The 21,873-nt window shown below is 46.2% G+C and overlaps 1 protein-coding gene across 1 annotated transcript in view; it reads left to right on the top strand.

The window, feature by feature from the left end:
• LOC124023634 (kinesin-like protein KIF13A) overlaps positions 1 to 21,535 on the top strand; it is a gene marked incomplete at its 3' end in the record, with an annotated part of 91,069 nt that extends 69,534 nt beyond the window's left edge. Inside the window, 12 exon segments of the mRNA XM_046337992.1 lie at positions 4,045 to 4,178; positions 6,185 to 6,271; positions 7,629 to 7,690; positions 7,693 to 7,809; positions 10,080 to 10,305; positions 11,598 to 11,760; positions 11,964 to 12,107; positions 12,625 to 12,780; positions 17,218 to 17,382; positions 18,721 to 18,897; positions 21,047 to 21,198; positions 21,403 to 21,535. Of these exon segments, the coding sequence (XP_046193948.1) occupies positions 4,045 to 4,178; positions 6,185 to 6,271; positions 7,629 to 7,690; positions 7,693 to 7,809; positions 10,080 to 10,305; positions 11,598 to 11,760; positions 11,964 to 12,107; positions 12,625 to 12,780; positions 17,218 to 17,382; positions 18,721 to 18,897; positions 21,047 to 21,198; positions 21,403 to 21,535 (1,716 nt within the window).
• Positions 21,536 to 21,873: the final 338 nt, after the last annotated feature.

Below are 21,873 nucleotides of genomic sequence, written 5' to 3'. Positions count from 1 at the left end.
AGTAATGATATCACCAGTTATATAAGTGGTACATACCTGAGTCTGTGTCTGTGGGGAAGTAATGATATCACCAGTTATATAAGTGGTACATACCTGAGTCTGTGTCTGTGGGGAAGTAATGATATCACCAGTTATATAAGTGGTACATACCTGAGTCTGTGGGGAAGTAATGATATCACCAGTTATATAAGTGGTACATACCTGAGTCTGTGTGGAAGTAATGATATCACCAGTTATATAAGTGGTACATACCTGAGTCTGTGTGTCTGTGGGGAAGTAATGATATCACCAGTTATATAAGTGGTACATACCTGAGTCTGTGTCTGTGGGGAAGTAATGATATCACCAGTTATATAAGTGGTACATACCTGAGTCTGTGTGGAAGTAATGATATCACCAGTTATATAAGTGGTACATACCTGAGTCTGTGTATGTGGGGAAGTAATGATATCACCAGTTATATAAGTGGTACATACCTGAGTCTGTGTCTGTGTGGAAGTAATGATATCACCAGTTATATAAGTGGTACATACCTGAGTCTGTGTCTGTGTCTGTGGGAAGTAATGATATCACCAGTTATATAAGTGGTACATACCTGAGTCTGTGTGTCTGTGTGGAAGTAATGATATCACCAGTTATATAAGTGGTACATACCTGAGTCTGTGGGGAAGTAATGATATCACCAGTTATATAAGTGGTACATACCTGAGTCTGTGTGGAAGTAATGATATCACCAGTTATATAAGTGGTACATACCTGAGTCTGTGTGGAAGTAATGATATCACCAGTTATATAAGTGGTACATACCTGAGTCTGTGTGGAAGTAATTATATCACCAGTTATATAAGTGGTACATACCTGAGTCTGTGTGGAAGTAATGATATCACCAGTTATATAAGTGGTACATACCTGAGTCTGTGTCTGTGGGGAAGTAATGATATCACCAGTTATATAAGTGGTACATACCTGAGTCTGTGTGGAAGTATTTATATCACCAGTTATATAAGTGGTACATACCCGAGTCTGTGGGGAAGTAATGATATCACCAGTTATATAAGTGGTACATATCTGAGTCTGTGGGGGAAGTAATGATATCACCAGTTATATAAGTGGTACATATCTGAGTCTGTGTGGAAGTAATGATATCACCAGTTATATAAGTGGTACATACCTGAGTCTGTGTCTGTGTGGAAGTAATGATATCACCAGTTATATAAGTGGTACATACCTGAGTCTGTGTGGAAGTAATGATATCACCAGTTATATAAGTGGTACATACCTGAGTCTGTGGGGAAGTAATGATATCACCAGTTATATAAGTGGTACATACCTGAGTCTGTGGGAAGTAATGATATCACCAGTTATATAAGTGGTACATACCTGAGTCTGTGTGGAAGTAATGATATCACCAGTTATATAAGTGGTACATACCTGAGTCTGTGTGGAAGTAATGATATCACCAGTTATATAAGTGGTACATACCTGAGTCTGTGTGGAAGTAATTATATCACCAGTTATATAAGTGGTACATACCTGAGTCTGTGTGGAAGTAATGATATCACCAGTTATATAAGTGGTACATACCTGAGTCTGTGTCTGTGGGAAGTAATGATATCACCAGTTATATAAGTGGTACATACCTGAGTCTGTGGGGAAGTAATGATATCACCAGTTATATAAGTGGTACATACCTGAGTCTGAGGGGAAGTAATGATATCACCAGTTATATAAGTGGTACATACCTGAGTCTGTGGGGAAGTAATGATATCACCAGTTATATAAGTGGTACATACCTGAGTCTGTGGGGAAGTAATGATATCACCAGTTATATAAGTGGTACATACCTGAGTCTGTGGGGAAGTAATGATATCACCAGTTATATAAGTGGTACATACCTGAGTCTGTGTGGAAGTATTGATATCACCAGTTATATAAGTGGTACATACCTGAGTCTGTGGGGAAGTAATGATATCACCAGTTATATAAGTGGTACATATCTGAGTCTGTGGGGAAGTAATGATATCACCAGTTATATAAGTGGTACATACCTGAGTCTGTGTCTGTGTGGAAGTAATGATATCACCAGTTATATAAGTGGTACATACCTGAGTCTGTGTGGAAGTAATGATATCACCAGTTATATAAGTGGTACATACCTGAGTCTGTGTGGAAGTAATGATATCACCAGTTATATAAGTGGTACATACCTGAGTCTGTGTGGAAGTAATGATATCACCAGTTATATAAGTGGTACATACCTGAGTCTGTGGGGAAGTAATGATATCACCAGTTATATAAGTGGTACATACCTGAGTCTGTGTCTGTGGGGAAGTAATGATATCACCAGTTATATAAGTGGTACATACCTGAGTCTGTGGGGAAGTAATGATATCACCAGTTATATAAGTGGTACATACCTGAGTCTGTGTGGAAGTAATGATATCACCAGTTATATAAGTGGTACATACCTAAGTCTGTGTGTCTGTGGGGAAGTAATGATATCACCAGTTATATAAGTGGTACATACCTGAGTCTGTGTGGAAGTAATGATATCACCAGTTATATAAGTGGTACATACCTGAGTCTGTGTGGAAGTAATGATATCACCAGTTATATAAGTGGTACATACCTGAGTCTGTGTGGAAGTAATGATATCACCAGTTATATAAGTGGTACATACCTGAGTCTGTGGTTATATAAGGGTACATACCTGAAGTAATGATATCACCAGTTATATAAGTGGTACATACCTGAGTCTGTGTGGAAGTAATGATATCACCAGTTATATAAGTGGTACATATCTGAGTCTGTGTGGAAGTAATGATATCACCAGTTATATAAGTGGAACATACCTGAGTCTGTGTGTCTGTGGGGAAGTAATGATATCACCAGTTATATAAGTGGTACATACCTGAGTCTGTGTCTGTAGGGAAGTAATGATATCACCAGTTATATAAGTGGAACATACCTGAGTCTGTGGGGAAGTAATGATATCACCAGTTATATAAGTGGTACATACCTGAGTCTGTGGGGGAAGTAATGATATCACCAGTTATATAAGTGGTACATACCTGAGTCTGAGTCTGTGGGGAAGTAATGATATCACCAGTTATATAAGTGGTACATACCTGAGTCTGAGGGGAAGTAATGATATCACCAGTTATATAAGTGGTACATACCTGAGTCTGTGGGGAAGTAATGATATCACCAGTTATATAAGTGGTACATACCTGAGTCTGTGGGGAAGTAATGATATCACCAGTTATATAAGTGGTACATACCTGAGTCTGAGGGAAGTAATGATATCACCAGTTATATAAGTGGTACATACCTGAGTCTGTGTGGAAGTAATGATATCACCAGTTATATAAGTGGTACATACCTGAGTCTGTGGGGAAGTAATGATATCACCAGTTATATAAGTGGAACATACCTGAGTCTGTGTCTGTGGGGAAGTAATGATATCACCAGTTATATAAGTGGTACATACCTGAGTCTGTGTGGAAGTAATGATATCACCAGTTATATAAGTGGTACATACCTGAGTCTGTGTGGAAGTAATGATATCACCAGTTATATAAGTGGTACATACCTGAGTCTGTGGGGAAGTAATGATATCACCAGTTATATAAGTGGTACATACCTGAGTCTGTGTGGAAGTAATGATATCACCAGTTATATAAGTGGTACATACCTGAGTCTGTGTGGAAGTAATGATATCACCAGTTATATAAGTGGTACATACCTGAGTCTGTGTGTCTGTGGGGAAGTAATGATATCACCAGTTATATAAGTGGTACATACCTGAGTCTGTGTGGAAGTAATGATATCACCAGTTATATAAGTGGAACATACCTGAGTCTGACCTGACCCACATGAATTATGGGAAATCATCATCTCCTCTCTCTGTGTGTGTGTGTGTGTGTGTGTGTGTGTGTGTGTGTGTGTGTGTGTGTGTGTGTGTGTGTGTGTGTGTGTGTGTGTGTGTGTGTGTGTGTGTGTGTGTGTGTGTGTGTGTGTGTGTGTGTGTGTGTGTGTGTGTAGGAACACACGCTTGTGGGTGCAGACACCTCTCAGGACATCCAGCTCTTTGGGATTGGTATCCAGTCAGAACACTGTGTGTTGGAGATCAGCCCAGATGGGGGGGAGGTCACCCTCACCCCTATAGAGAATGCCAGGTGAGCTAACACACACACAGTAGGCGCACACACACACACACACACACACACACACACACACACACACACACACACACACACACACACACACACACACACACACACACATGCACACATGCACACACTGTATGCACATACACACAGTACACATACACACACAGTACACATACACACACAGTACACACACACAGTACACACACACAGTATGCACACACACAGTACACACACACACAGTACGCACACACACACACAGTACACACACACACAGTACATACACACACAGTACACACACACACAGTACACACACACACAGTACACACACACACACAGTACACACACACACAGTACACACACACACACAGTACACACACACACAGTACACACACACACAGTACACACACACAGTACACACACACACAGTACACACACACACAGTACACACACACACAGTACACACACACAGTACACACACACAGTACACACACACACAGTACACACACATGGATGAGTGAACTGGACCTGACTGGAGTTTCTCATGACCTCATAGCTGAGGTATTTCTGATCTCAACCTCCTGCTTTGATATCAAACATCCCCCCCTCCCTGCATCCATCCCTCCCTCTCTCTCTCCCTCCCTCCTTGCCTGCCTGCCTGCCCTCCCTCCCTGCATCCCTCCCTCCCTTCATCCCTCCCTCCCTTCATCCCTCCCTCTCTCTCTCCCTCCCTCCTTGCCTGCCTGCCTGCCCTCCCTCCCTGCATCCCTCCCTCCCTTCATCCCTCCCTTCATCCCTCCCTCTCTCCTCCCTCCCTCCCTCCCTGCATCCCTCCCTCCCTTCATCCCTCCCTCCCTCTCTGCATCCCTCCCTCCCTCCCTGCATCCCTCCCTCCCTTCATCCCTGCCTGCATCCCTCCCTCCCTCCCTGCATCCCTCCCTCCCTCCCTGCATCCCTCCCTCCCTTCATCCCTCCCTCTCTCCCTCCCTCCCTCCTTGCCTGCCTGCCTGCCTCTCCCCCACCACCCGTCCCAGTAAAGGCTATCTATGAAATATGAGGATATCTCATTGGTAGTCTTTACTGTTGGTGGGTGATAGGATATCTCATTGATAATCTTTACTGTTGGTGGGTGATATGAGGATATCTCATTGATAGTCTTTACTGTTGGTGGGTGATATGAGGATATCTCATTGATAATCTTTACTGTTGGTGGGTGATATGAGGATATCTTTACTGTTGGTGGGTGATTGATAATCTTTACTGTTGGTGGGTGATATGAGGATATCTCATTGAGTCTTTACTGTTGGTGGGTGATATGAGGATATCTCATTGATAGTCTTTACTGTTGGTGGGTGATATGAGGATATCTCATTGAGTCTTTACTGTTGGTGGGTGATATGAGGATATCTCATTGATAGTCTTTACTGTTGGTGGGTGATATGAGGATATCTCATTGATAGTCTTTACTGTCTTTACTGTTGGTGGGTGATATGAGGATATCTCATTGATAGTCTCATTAGTCTTTACTGTTGGTGGGTGATATGAGGATATCTCATTGAGTAATCTTTACTGTTGGTGGGTGATATGAGGATATCTCATTGATAGTCTTTACTGTTGGTGGGTGATATGAGGATATCTCATTGATAGTCTTACTGTTGGTGGGTGATATGAGGATATCTCATTGATAGTCTTTACTGTTGGTGGGTGATATGAGGATATCTCATTGATAGTCTTTACTGTTGGTGGGTGATATGGATATCTCATTGATAGATATCTCATTGATAGTCTTTACTGTTGGTGGGTGATATGAGGATATCTCATTGGTAGTCTTTACTGTTGGTGGGTGATATGATATGATATTTGGTAGTCTTTACTGTTGGTGGGTGATATGATGATATTTGATGTGCTGTATTACTCTCTGTGTGGAAGAAGGAGGTACAGCAGGATGGGATGTCTACTGTCCCACAACACACCTCAATATGACATCATCAGACTGTATTGCTCTGCTCCAACAGAACCTGTGTGAATGGAACCATGACTGAGTCCTTGGTCCACCTGTGGCATGGAGACCGCATATTGTGGGGCAACAACCACTTCTTCAGGTGAGGAGTTTCTCTACAGAACATCTACTGGACAAAGTTAACTAGAGATTTTCCAGAATTCCTGGTTGTAAATATTCCCCAAAACATCCAGAACCCTCCAATCAGGATTTCTGGAAAAGCTGCAAATTTTTGGGAATGTTACATCCGTTAGCTGCCAGGTGCTGTAGAAGCAGGAACTGAGTCTACATCCTGTGTGCTGTAGAAGCAGGAAGTGAGTCTACATCCTGTGTGCTGTAGAAGCAGGAACTGAGTGTACATCCTGTGTGCTGTAGAAGCAGGAACTGAGTCTACATCCTGTGTGCTGTAGAAGCAGGAAGTGAGTCTACATCCTGTGTGCTGTAGAAGCAGGAAGTGAGTCTACATCCTGTGTGCTGTAGAAGCAGGAAGTGAGTCTACATCCTGTGTGCTGTAGAAGCAGGAACTGAGTCTACATCCTGTGTGCTGTAGAAGCAGGAACTGAGTCTACATCCTGTGTGCTGTAGAAGCAGGAACTGAGTCTACATCCTGTGTGCTGTAGAAACAGGAACTGAGTCTACATCCTGTGTGCTGTAGAAGCAGGAAGTGAGTCTACATCCTGTGTGCTGTAGAAGCAGGAAGTGAGTCTACATCCTGTGTGCTGTAGAAGCAGGAACTGAGTCTACATCCTGTGTGCTGTAGAAACAGGAAGTGAGTGTACATCCTGAGTGCTGTAGAAACAGGAAGTGAGTGTACATCCTGTGTGCTGTAGAAACAGGAAGTGAGTGTACATCCTGAGTGCTGTAGAAACAGGAAGTGAGTGTACATCCTGTGTGCTGTAGAAACAGGAAGTGAGTGTACATCCTGTGTGCTGTAGAAACAGGAACTGAGTGTACATCCTGTGTGCTGTAGAAACAGGAACTGAGTGTACATCCTGTGTGCTGTAGAAACAGGAACTGAGTCTACATCCTGTGTGCTGTAGAAAGCAGGAAGTGAGTGTACATCCTGTGTGCTGTAGAAACAGGAACTGAGTGTACCTCCTGTGTGCTGTAGAAACAGGAACTGAGTACATCCTGTGTGCTGTAGAAACAGGAACTGAGTGTACATCCTGTGTGCTGTAGAAACAGGAACTGAGTGTACATCCTGTGTGCTGTAGAAACAGGAACTGAGTCTACATCCTGTGTGCTGTAGAAAGCAGGAAGTGAGTGTACATCCTGTGTGCTGTAGAAACAGGAAGTGAGTGTACATCCTGTGTGCTGTAGAAACAGGAACTGAGTGTACATCCTGTGTGCTGTAGAAACAGGAACTGAGTGTACATCCTGTGTGCTGTAGAAACAGGAACTGAGTGTACATCCTGTGTGCTGTAGAAACAGGAACTGAGTGTACATCCTGTGTGCTGTAGGATAAACCTGCCTGGGAGGAAGCGGCGTGAGCGTCTGAAGGAGCTGGAGAGGGAACGGGCGTCCCCAGGGAGAGCTATGTAGAGGTAGACGTAGAGACAGACAGCGAGGCCTCCTCAGAACAGGACTACAGCTATGAGTTCGCCCAGACGGAGGTCATGATGAAGACCCTGGGAAACAACGGTATGTATGATGACTTCTGGAACAAATTACAATCATTTTGCTAAACTGGGTTTTTCAGAAATCCCATTTGAAAGATTTACAGATGTCCTTATTCCCTCCTGATTCCGGTAAACCTTCCAACCGGGATTTCTAGAAAACGCAGGATTTTGAGGGAAGTACCTGGAATTTTTCCACACTATATTGAACGATATACAGTGTTGCATTCGCACTGCAGGTATAAACTGCCTCAGTCCCTGAAAGAGCTCCGTGGCCTCTCCTCCTCAACCCCGACACCAGAGGTTTCATTTAGAGACACTTGACCTGCGATGGAGGACACCAGTCCCCCTCAAGGGGAACTGAGACACATCTGTCCTCGCCTCCCCTTTCCCTGTGATGCAACCGTTATGTCACACACAAGCTGTGTTGTGTGTGTGTGTGTGTGTGTGTGTGTGTGTGTGTGTGTGTGTGTGTGTGTGTGTGTGTGTGTGTGTGTGTGTGTGTGTGTGTGTGTGTGTGTGTGTGTGTGTGTGTGTGTGTGTGTGTGTGTGTGTGTGTGATGCCCCTGTCCTGTTCACATGAGGTGGGATGACCTGCAGCCTTGCATCTGCTGTGTGGGAGAGGCTGCCATCCCACCTATTACACACTACACACACACATACCACTACACACACACACACCAGTACACTACACACACACCAGTACACTACACACACCATTACACTACACACACACCAGTACACTACACACACCACTACACTACACACATACCACTACACACACACATACCACTACACACACACACACATACCACTACACACACACACACACCAGTACACTACACACACACACACACACATACCACTACACACACACACACCAGTACACTACACACACACCAGTACACTACACACACCACTACACTACACACACACCACTACACTACACACACACCACTACCCTACACACACCACTACACACACACACACCAGTACACTACACACACACCAGTGCACTACACACACCACTACACTACACACACACACACCACTACACTACACACACACCACTACCCTACACACACCACTACACACACACACACCAGTACACTACACACACACCAGTGCACTACACTACACACACATCACTATACTACACACAAACCACTACACTACACTACACACTACACACACCACTACACACACCCACCATCCACACACACCACTACACTAAACTCACCACTACACTCACACCTAGTACAGACCATCGGATACAGACCACCTGATACAGACCATCTAGTACAGACCATCGGATACAGACCATCTGGTACAGACCATCTGATACAGACCATCTGATACAGACCATCTGGTACAGACCATCGGATACAGACCATCGGATACAGACCATCTGATACAGACCATCTGATACAGACCATCTAGTACAGACCATCTGGTACAGGCCATCTGATACAGACCATCTGGTACAGACCATCTAGTACAGACCATCTGGTACAGGCCATCTGATACAGACCATCTGGTACAGACCATCTGATACAGACCTGATACAGACCATCTGGTACAGACCATCTGATACAGACCATCTGGTACAGACCATCTGATACAGACCATCTGGTACAGACCATCTGGTACAGACCATCTGATACAGAACGTGGTCTAGGTGATAGAGAAGCACTATGTTTAACAGTATGGTATCTCTCCTATAGATCAGAACGTGGTCTAGGTGTTAGAGAAGCAGTATGTTTAACAGTATGGTATCTCTCCTATAGATCAGAACGTGGTCTAGGTGTTAGAGAAGCACTATGTTTAACAGTATGGTATCTCCTATAGATCAGAACGTGGTCTAGGTGTTAGAGAAGCAGTATGTTTAACAGTATGGTATCTCTCCTATAGATCAGAACATGGTCTAGGTGTTAGAGAAGCAGTATGTTTAACAGTATGGTATCTCTCCTATAGATCAGAACGTGGTCTAGGTGTTAGAGAAGCAGTATGTTTAACAGTATGGTATCTCTCCTGTAGATCCCATGCAGAATGTGGTCCAGGTTTTAGAGAAGCAGTATGTTTAACAGTATGGTATCTCTCCTATAGATCAGAACGTGGTCTAGGTGTTAGAGAAGCAGTATGTTTAACAGTATGGTATCTCTCCTATAGATCAGAACGTGGTCTAGGTGTTAGAGAAGCAGTATGTTTAACAGTATGGTATCTCTCCTATAGATCAGAACGTGGTCTAGGTGTTAGAGAAACAGTATGTTTAACAGTATGGTATCTCTCCTATAGATCCCATGCAGAATGTGGTCCAGGTTTTAGAGAAGCAGTACCTGGAGGAGAAACGCACAGCGCTGGAGGAACAGAGGATGATGTATGAGAGAGAGCTGGAGTCACTACGGCAACAGCTGTCTCCTGAGAGGACCAATCAGCATCAGCGATCCAGCAGCGATCGCCTCACCTTCCCCACACACACACCATCACACCACAGCAAGATACGCCCCTGGACTGAGGAGAGGTGAAGGGAATATATACACACACACACACACACACACACACACACACACACACACACACACACACACACACACACACACACCATCATACCACAGCAAGATACGCCCCTGGACTGAGGAGAGGTGAAGGGAATATATACACACACACACACACCATCACACCATCATACCACAGCAAGATACGCCCCTGGACTGAGGAGAGGTGAAGGGAATATACACACACACACACACACACACACACACACACACACACACACACACACACACACACACACACACACACACACACACACACACACACACACACACACACACACACACACACACACACCATCATACCACAGCAAGATACGCCCCTGGACTGAGGAGAGGTGAAGGGAATATACACACACACACACACACACACACACACACACACACCATCATACCACAGCAAGATACGCCCCTGGACTGAGGAGAGGTGAAGGGAATATATACACACACACACACACACACACACACACACACACACACACACACACACACACACACACACACACACACACACACACACACACACACACACACACACACACACACACACACCATCATACCACAGCAAGATACGCCCCTGGACTGAGGAGAGGTGAAGGGAATATATACACACACACACACACACACACACACACACACACACACACACACACACACACACACACACACACACACACACACACACACACACACACACACACACACACACACACACACACACACACCATCATACCACAGCAAGATACGCCCCTGGACTGAGGAGAGGTGAAGGGAATATATACACACACACACAAACACACACCATCATACCACAGCAAGATACGCCCCTGGACTGAGGAGAGGTGAAGGGAATATATACACACACACACAAACACACACCATCATACCACAGCAAGATACGCCCCTGGACTGAGGAGAGGTGAAGGGAATACGCACACGCACACACACACACACACACACACACACACACACACACACACACACACACACACACACACACACACACACACACACACACACACACACACACACACACACACACACACACACGCTACGGCTTTGGATGCAAGAACAATGAAGTTGTAACCAACCTGTTTGATCACAGTCACACGTGTGAACGGTCTCTGTGTGTGTGTGTGTGTGTGTGTGTGTGTGTGTGTGTGTGTGTGTGTGTGTGTGTGTGTGTGTGTGTGTGTGTGTGTGTGTGTGTGTGTGTGTGTGTGTGTGTGTGTGTGTGTGTGTGTGTGTGTGTGTGTGTCAGGGACGAGCTGTTTCGTCAGAGTCTGTCCAGGCTGAGGGAGCAGGTTGTCAAGGCCAACACCCTGGTGAGAGAGGCCAACTTCCTGGCAACGGAGATGAACAAACTGACTGACTACCAGGTCACCCTCCAGATCCCTGCAGCTAACCTCAGTGCCAACCGCAAGGTGACCAACCTCTGCATACACACACACACACACACACATGTTTTCAGTGATGTGTCATGTTTTGTACAATGAGAGAAAAGCTGAAGGAACGGTCTGATTGTGTTGTATCATTAATATGATAACTTGTACACAGAAATAGTGTCATTTGTATAACTTTGTTCAGTACATGACATCACGTTGAGAGTCGCTGTGTCTTGGTTCAGCGTGGAGCCATAGTGAGTGAACCAGCCATCCTGGTGAGGTGGAAAGGGAAGGGGACACAGGTCTGGACCATCGACAAGCTGGACAACAAACTAGTGGACATGAGAGACCACTACAGAGACTGGAAGGAGGGAGCTGAGGACACGGTGAGAGGAAGGGGAGAGGAGGGGAGGAGAGGGAGGGATGATGAGAGGGGAGGGGAGGGGAGGGGAGAGAGGGATGATGAGAGGGGGAGATAGAGAGGAGGGGAGGGGAGTGAGGCATGGTGAGGGGAGGAGAGAGAGGGATAAAGGGGAGGAGAGAGGGGGATGATGAGAGGGGGTGGAGGGGAGGGGAGGGAGAGAGGGATGATGAGAGGGGGAGATAGAGAGGAGGGGAGGGGAGAGAGGGATGGTGAGGGGGGATAGAGGGGAGGAGAGAGAGGGATAAAGGGGAGGAGAGAGGGGGATGATGAGAGGGGGGAAGGAGGGGAGGAGTCAGAGGGATGATGAGAGGGGAGGGGGGGGGGGTGGAGGGGAGGGTTCGATGGGATCATGTTCCGAGGGGAGACACTGCTGGAAGTGATTGTGGGAGGGGAAAGTATTCTTTGTCAGTGATGAAGATGATAATTGGATGATGGGGGAAGTTTTCAGGTGTGTGTTTGTATCATGTCTCTCTGATCAGCATAACAAGCTGAACAACCACAAGCAGCACAGTGAGTCCTTCTATGAAGCTCAGGAGAACCACAACCTGATAGGAGTGGCCAACGTCTTTCTGGAGTGTCTGTTCCACGATATCAGACTACAGTACGCTGTTCCTATCATCAGCCAGCAGGGGGAGGTGAGAGAACAACACACACCTACACAGTACGCTGTTCCTATCATCAGCCAGCAGGGGGAGGTGAGAGAACAACACACACACACAGTACGCTGTTCCTATCATCAGCCAGCAGGGGGAGGTGAGAGAACAACACACACACACAGTACGCTGTTCCTATCATCAGCCAGCAGGGGGAGGTGAGAGAACAACACACACCTACACAACAGAATTTCTACACATACATACACACACATCTCATTTAAGGAGGTTTAGTAATGATTAACGATGGTAGTGATACATCGGGGTTGAGCTGTTATCAACTTCATGGTAGTACTTCATGGTAGTACTTCAGGTCCTTGCTGGGTGGCAGGTAGCATAGCGTTGGGTTTCCCAAACTGGGTCCTGGGGCCCCCACTGGGTACACCTTCTGGTTTTTACCCTAGCACTACACAGCTGATTCATAGTCGGATGATGAGTTGGTTATTTGTATCAGCTGTGAAGTGCCAGAGGGCAGGACTGAGTTTGGGAAACTCTGGCTTAATGGTGAAGATCGTTGGGCAAGTAACCGAAAGGTCGCTGGTTCGAATCCCCGACCTGACTAGGGTGAAAAATCTGTCAATGTGCTGTTGAGCAAGACACTCAACCCTAATTGCTCCTGTGTCTGATCACATGCTTCTACCAGGATATTGAAATGGCTTCTGGGGGACTCTTTGTACTTGCGTTAATCTGTCTGTACTCTGCACCTGTTTCGGTCTGTACTGAGGTGTGATGATGTTCTGGGTCTGTTCCCCTGGCAGGCTCCACGTAGAGCTGATGTGTGTTGATGTGCTGGGTCTGTACCCCCTGGTGTGTGACAGGTAGCCGGCAGGCTCCACGTAGAGCTGAGGTGTGTTGATGTTCTGGGTCTGTACCCCTGGCAGGCTCCACGTAGAGCTGAGGTGTGTTGATGTTCTGGGTCTGTACCCCTGGCAGGCTCCACGTAGAGCTGAGGTGTGTTGATGTTCTGGGTCTGTACCCCTGGCAGGCTCCACGTAGAGCTGAGGTGTGTTGATGTTCTGGGTCTGTACCCCTGGCAGGCTCCACGTAGAGCTGAGGTGTGTTGATGTTCTGGGTCTGTACCCCTGGCAGGCTCCACGTAGAGCTGAGGTGTGTTGATGTTCTGGGTCTGTACCCCTGGCAGGCTCCACGTAGAGCTGAGGTGTGTTGCGTGAAACTGAAAGCGCGAACCACTGCTTTTAATCAGGGCAAGGTGTCTGGCAACATGACTGAATACAAACAGTGCAGCTATTCCCTCCGTAAGGCTATCAAACAAGCTAAGCGTCAGTACAGAGACAAAGTGGAATCTCAATTCAATGGCTCAGACACAAGAGGCATGTGGCAGGGTCTACAGTCAATCACGGACTACAGGAAGAAATCCAGCCCAGTCACGGACCAGGATGTCTTGCTCCCAGGCAGACTAAATAACTTTTTTGCCCGCTTTGAGGACAATACAGTGCCACTGACACGGCCTGCAACGGAAACATGCGGTCTCTCCTTCACTGCAGCCGAGGTGAGTAAGACATTTAAACGTGTTAACCCTCGCAAGGCTGCAGGCCCAGACGGCATCCCCAGCCGCGCCCTCAGAGCATGCGCAGACCAGCTGGCCGGTGTGTTTACGGACATATTCAATCAATCCCTATACCAGTCTGCTGTTCCCACATGCTTCAAGAGGGCCACCATTGTTCCTGTTCCCAAGAAAGCTAAGGTAACTGAGCTAAACGACTACCGCCCCGTAGCACTCACTTCCGTCATCATGAAGTGCTTTGAGAGACTAGTCAAGGACCATATCACCTCCACCCTACCTGACACCCTAGACCCACTCCAATTTGCTTACCGCCCAAATAGGTCCACAGACGATGCAATCTCAACCACACTGCACACTGCCCTAACCCACCTGGACAAGAGGAATACCTATGTGAGAATGCTGTTCATCGACTACAGCTCGGCATTCAACACCATAGTACCCTCCAAGCTCGTCATCAAGCTCGAGACCCTGGGTCTCGACCCCGCCCTGTGCAACTGGGTACTGGACTTCCTGACGGGCCGCCCCCAGGTGGTGAGGGTAGGTAACAACATCTCCTCCCCGCTGATCCTCAACACGGGGGCCCCACAAGGGTGCGTTCTGAGCCCTCTCCTGTACTCCCTGTTCACCCACGACTGCGTGGCCACGCACGCCTCCAACTCAATCATCAAGTTTGCGGACGACACAACAGTGGTAGGCTTGATTACCAACAACGACGAGACGGCCTACAGGGAGGAGGTGAGGGCCCTCGGAGTGTGGTGTCAGGAAAATAACCTCACACTCAACGTCAACAAAACTAAGGAGATGATTGTGGACTTCAGGAAACAGCAGAGGGAACACCCCCCCTATCCACATCGATGGAACAGTAGTGGAGAGGGTAGCTAGTTTTAAGTTCCTCGGCATACACATCACAGACAAACTGAATTGGTCCACTCACACTGACAGCGTCGTGAAGAAGGCGCAGCAGCGCCTATTCAACCTCAGGAGGCTGAAGAAATTCGGCTTGTCACCAAAAGCACTCACAAACTTCTACAGATGCACAATCGAGAGCATCCTGGCGGGCTGTATCACCGCCTGGTACGGCAACTGCTCCGCCCTCAACCGTAAGGCTCTCCAGAGGGTAGTGAGGACTGCACAACGCATCACCGGGGGCAAACTACCTGCCCTCCAGGACACCTACACCACCCGTTGTTACAGGAAGGCCATAAAGATCATCAAGGACATCAACCACCCGAACCACTGCCTGTTCACCCCGCTATCATCCAGAAGGCGAGGTCAGTACAGGTGCATCAAAGCTGGGACCGAGAGACTGAAAAACAGCTTCTATCTCAAGGCCATCAGACTGTTAAACAGCCGCCACTAACATTGAGTGGCTGCTGCCAACACACTGTCATTGACACTGACCCAACTCCAGCCATTTTAATAATGGGAATTGATGGGAAATGATGTAAATATATCACTAGCCACTTTAAACAATGCTACCTTATATAATGTTACTTACCCTACATTATTCATCTCATATGCATATGTATATACTGTACTCTACATCATCGACTGCATCCTTATGTAACACATGTATCACTAGCCACTTTAACTATGCCACTTTGTTTACTTTGTCTACACACTCATCCCATATGTATATACTGTACTCGATACCATCTACTGTATGCTGCTCTGTACCATCACTCATTCATATATCCTTATGTACATGTTCCTTATCCCCTTACACTGTGTATAAGACAGTAGTTTTGGAATTGTTAGTTAGATTACTTGTTGGTTATCACTGCATTGTCGGAACTAGAAGCACAAGCATTTCGCTACACTCGCATTAACATCTGCTAACCATGTGTATGTGACAAATAAAATTTGATTTGATTTGATTTTTGATTTTGATTTTTGATGTTCTGGGTCTGTACCCCTGGCAGGCTCCACGTAGAGCTGAGCTGTGTTGATGTTCTGGGTCTGTACCCCTGGCAGGCTCCACGTAGAGCTGAGGTGTGTTGATGTTCTGGGTCTGTACCCCTGGCAGGCTCCACGTAGAGCTGAGGTGTGTTGATGTTCTGGGTCTGTTCCCCTGGTGTGTGACAGGTAGCCGGCAGGCTCCACGTAGAGCTGAGGTGTGATGATGTTCTGGGTCTGTACCCCTGGCAGGCTCCACGTAGAGCTGAGGTGTGTTGATGTTCTGGGTCTGTACCCCCTGGTGTGTGACAGGTAGCCGGCAGGCTCCACGTAGAGCTGAGGTGTGTTGATGTGCTGGGTCTGTACCCCCTGGCAGGCTCCACGTAGAGCTGAGGTGTGTTGATGTGCTGGGTCTGTACCCCTGGCAGGCTCCTCGTAGAGCTGAGGTGTGATGATGTGCTGGGTCTGTTCCCCTGGCAGGCTCCACGTAGAGCTGAGGTGTGTTGATGTGCTGGGTCTGTACCCCTGGCAGGCTCCACGTAGAGCTGAGGTGTGTTGATGTGCTGGGTCTGTACCCCTGGCAGGCTCCACGTAGAGCTGAGGTGTGATGATGTTCTGGGTCTGTACCCCCTGGTGTGTGACAGGTAGCCGGCAGGCTCCACGTAGAGCTGAGGTGTGTTGATGTTCTGGGTCTGTACCCCTGGCAGGCTCCACGTAGAGCTGAGGTGTGTTGATGTTCTGGGTCTGTACCCCTGGCAGGCTCCACGTAGAGCTGAGGTGTGTTGATGTTCTGGGTCTGTACCCCTGGCAGGCTCCACGTAGAGCTGAGTGAGGTGTGTTGATGTTCTGGGTCTGTACCCCTGGCAGGCTCCACGTAGAGCTGAGGTGTGTTGATGTTCTGGGTCTGTACCCCCTGGTGTGTGACAGGTAGCCGGCAGGCTCCACGTAGAGCTGAGGTGTGTTGATGTTCTGGGTCTGTACCCCCTGGTGTGTGACAGGTAGCCGGCAGGCTCCACGTAGAGCTGATGCGTGTCAGTGGGGCGGTGCCGGACCGGCTGGAGGGCGGAGATGACTCGTCAGAGAACTCCAGTGAGAGCAGCATCTACGATGTGATGGACACTCAGGGAGAGATGGTCCACATGGCCAGGAAACTCACCTGCAGGGTACGTCTCATACACTACTACTGTCTGTCTGGTCCTGGAGGGTTGCTGCCGTCTCCTGCCATTGTGCCTTTGGGCAAGGCACCTAACCCTCTGACTGCTCAACGGGCTCCATAGTAGAACTGTCCTCTGTTCTATCTCCTCAGTATATATAACTGTCCTCTGTTCTATCTCCTCAGTATATATAACTGTCCTCTGTTCTATCTCCTCAGTATATAGAACTGTCCTCTGTTCTATCTCCTCAGTATATAGAACTGTCCTCTGTTCTATCTCCTCAGTATATAGAACTGTCCTCTGTTCTATCTCCTCAGTATATATAACTGTCCTCTGTTCTATCTCCTCAGTATATATAACTGTCCTCTGTTCTATCTCCTCAGTATATAGAACTGTCCTCTGTTCTATCTCCTCAGTATATATAACTGTCCTCTGTTCTATCTCCTCAGTATATATAACTGTCCTCTGTTCTATCTCCTCAGTATATATAACTGTCCTCTGTTCTATCTCCTCAGTATATATAATATAATAATAATAATATATGCCATTTAGCAGACGCTTTTATCCAAAGCGACTTACAGTTATATAACTGTCCTCTGTTCTATCTCCTCAGTATATATAATTCCTCAGTATATATAATTCCTCAGTATATATAATTCCTCAGTATATAGAACTCCTCAGTATATATAACTGTCCTCTGTTCTATCTCCTCAGTATATAGAACTCCTCAGTATATATAATTCCTCAGTATATATAATTCCTCAGTATATATAATTCCTCAGTATATAGAACTCCTCAGTATATATAACTGTCCTCTGTTCTATCTCCTCAGTATATATAACTGTCCTCTGTTCTATCTCCTCAGTATATATAATTCCTCAGTATATATAATTCCTCAGTATATATAATTCCTCAGTATATATAACTGTCCTCTGTTCTATCTCCTCAGTATATAGAACTTCTCAGTATATATAATTCCTCAGTATATATAATTCCTCAGTATATATAATTCCTCAGTATATAGAACTCCTCAGTATATAGAACTCCTCAGTATATATAATTCCTCAGTATATAGAACTCCTCAGTATATATAATTCCTCAGTATATATAATTCCTCAGTATATATAATTCCTCAGTATATATAACTGTCCTCAGTATATAGAACTCTTCATTATATTTTGCTGCTCAGTATATAGAACTGTCCTCAGTATATATAATTCCTCAGTATATATATAGCTCTCAGTATGGGTCTGTGTCTTTTGGAGAATTTGGAATTAACAGGAGAACAGTGGATCTGTGTAGATTGGACAATAACGTTGTCTTCTTCGTGGTGTTTTTCTACTACAGGTGCGTATCAGGGAGGCGACGGGGCTGCCTCTCAACCTTTCCAATTTCGTCTTCTGCCAGTACACCTTCTGGGAGGGGGCGGAGCCTACGGTGGCCCCGCCCATGGTCAGCCCAGACACGCCAACCACGCCCCGCAGCCCCGACGCCCAGTTCACCGTCCGCTTCGACCACTGCAAGGTACGGAACGTAGGGTTACAACATTATGGTGACTTTCCTCAACTTCCCAGGTTTCCAGAAATCCCCATTAGAGGAATCTGGATTTTCTCCTGACTACTTCCTGATTTCGGGACTCTTCAACTGGGATTTCTGGGAAACCAATGAATTTTGGAAAAGTTATTTCACATCATCCTCTGCTGGAGTGTGAGATCTGCTCATCGTTGATGTTTCATATAGTATCTCTCTGTGTGTAGGAGTGTGTGATCTGCTCATCATATAGTATCTCTCTGTGTGTAGGAGTGTGTGATCTGCTCATCGTTGATGTTTCATATAGTATCTCTCTGTGTGTAGGAGTATGTGATCTGCTCATATAGTATCTCTCTGTGTGTAGGAGTGTGTGATCTGCTCATCATATAGTATCTCTCTGTGTGTAGGAGTATGTGATCTGCTCATCGTTGATGTTTCATATAGTATCTCTCTGTGTGTAGGAGTGTGTGATCTGCTCATCATATAGTATCTCTCTGTGTGTAGGAGTGTGTGATCTGCTCATCGTTGATGTTTCATATAGTATCTCTCTGTGTGTAGGAGTGTGTGATCTGCTCATCTAGTATCTCTCTGTGTGTAGGAGTGTGTGATCTGCTCATATAGTATCTCTGTGTGTAGGAGTGTGTGATCTGCTCATCATATAGTATCTCTCTGTGTGTAGGAGTGTGTGATCTGCTCATCGTTGATGTTTCATATAGTATCTCTCTGTGTGTAGGAGTGTGTGATCTGCTCATCATATAGTATCTCTCTGTGTGTAGGAGTGTGTGATCTGCTCATATAGTATCTCTCTGTGTGTAGGAGTGTGTGATCTGCTCATATAAATGTTTAAATGTTTAAATATAGTATCTCTCTGTGTGTAGGAGTGTGTGATCTGCTCATCATATAGTATCTCTCTGTGTGTAGGAGTGTGTGATCTGCTCATCGTTGATGTTTCATATAGTATCTCTCTGTGTGTAGGAGTGTGTGATCTGCTCATCGTTGATGTTTCATCTAGTATCTCTCTGTGTGTAGGAGTGTGTGATCTGCTCATCATATAGTATCTCTCTGTGTGTAGGAGTGTGTGATCTGCTCATCGTTGATGTTTCATATAGTATCTCTCTGTGTGTAGGAGTGTGTGATCTGCTCATATAGTATCTCTCTGTGTGTAGGAGTGTGTGATCTGCTCATATAGTATCTCTCTGTGTGTAGGAGTGTGTGATCTGCTCATATAGTATCTCTCTGTGTGTAGGAGTGTGTGATCTGCTCATCGTTGATGTTTCATATAGTATCTCTCTGTGTGTAGGAGTGTGTGATCTGCTCATATAGTATCTCTCTGTGTGTAGGAGTGTGTGATCTGCTCATCATATAGTATCTCTCTGTGTGTAGGAGTGTGTGATCTGCTCATCGTTGATGTTTCATATAGTATCTCTCTGTGTGTAGGAGTGTGTGATCTGCTCATATAGTATCTCTCTGTGTGTAGGAGTGTGTGATCTGCTCATTGTTGATGTTTCATATAGTATCTCTCTGTGTGTAGGAGTGTGTGATCTGCTCATCGTTGATGTTTCATATAGTATCTCTCTGTGTGTAGGAGTGTGTGATCTGCTCATCATATAGTATCTCTCTGTGTGTAGGAGTATGTGATCTGCTCATCATATAGTATCTCTCTGTGTGTAGGAGTGTGTGATCTGCTCATCATATAGTATCTCTCTGTGTGTAGGAGTATGTGATCTGCTCATCATATAGTATCTCTCTGTGTGTAGGAGTGTGTGATCTGCTCATCGTTGATGTTTCATATAGTATCTCTCTGTGTGTAGGAGTATGTGATCTGCTCATCATATAGTATCTCTCTGTGTGTAGGAGTGTGTGATCTGCTCATCGTTGATGTTTCATATAGTATCTCTGTGTGTAGGAGTGTGTGATCTGCTCATCATATAGTATCTCTCTGTGTGTAGGAGTGTGTGATCTGCTCATCGTTGATGTTTCATATAGTATCTCTCTGTGTGTAGGAGTGTGTGATCTGCTCATCATATAGTATCTCTCTGTGTGTAGGAGTGTGTGATCTGCTCATCATATAGTATCTCTCTGTGTGTAGGAGTGTGTGATCTGCTCATCGTTGATGTTTCATATAGTATCTCTCTGTGTGTAGGAGTATGTGGTCCATGTGACAGAGGAGTTTTTAGAGTTCATCGCAGACGGGGCGCTGGCCATCGAGGTGTGGGGTCACCGCTGTGCCGGGAACGGACGCTCTCTCTGGGAGCTGGACGCACTGCTGGCCAAGACACGCACCCTACGAGACAGGTACACACACCGTGTGTAGAGCACATACACATTGTATCATCTCAAGGATGCATAAAGGCATGCACCACACACACACACTTGCTTGTTGTGTGTAAGTTAGGGCTTGTAAGTAAGCATTTCACGGTAAGGTCTACACCTGCTGTGTTCAGCGCACGTGACAAATAAATGTGTGACAAATAAGTGCCATGTGATTTGTCCCTGCAGGTGGAGTGAGGTGTCTCGTCGTATTGAGCTGTGGGTTTCTATCCAGGAGCTGAATGAGCAGGGGGACTACTCTGATGTAGAGATGCATCCTGGGAAGGACATTGGTACTGGAGGAGTGTTCCAGCTCAGACAGGTAACAGGACAGGGAAGGACATCAGACTGGAGGAGTGTTCCAGGACAGACAGGTAACAGGACAGGGAAGGACATCAGACTGGAGGAGTGTTCCAGGACAGACAGGTAACAGGACAGGGAAGGACATCAGACTGGAGGAGTGTTCCAGGACAGACAGGTAACAGGGAAGGACATCAGACTGGAGGAGTGTTCCAGGTCAGACAGGTAACAGGACAGGGAAGGACATCAGACTGGAGGAGTGTTCCAGGACAGACAGGTAACAGGACAGGACATCAGACTGGAGGAGTGTTCCAGGTCAGACAGGTAACAGGACAGGGAAGGACATCAGACTGGAGGAGT

Source organism: Oncorhynchus gorbuscha, unplaced genomic scaffold (genome assembly GCF_021184085.1).
Source record: "Oncorhynchus gorbuscha isolate QuinsamMale2020 ecotype Even-year unplaced genomic scaffold, OgorEven_v1.0 Un_scaffold_1661, whole genome shotgun sequence".
Taxonomy (NCBI): Eukaryota; Metazoa; Chordata; class Actinopteri; order Salmoniformes; family Salmonidae; genus Oncorhynchus; species Oncorhynchus gorbuscha.
This window is presented reverse-complemented; position numbering and strand designations above follow the sequence as displayed.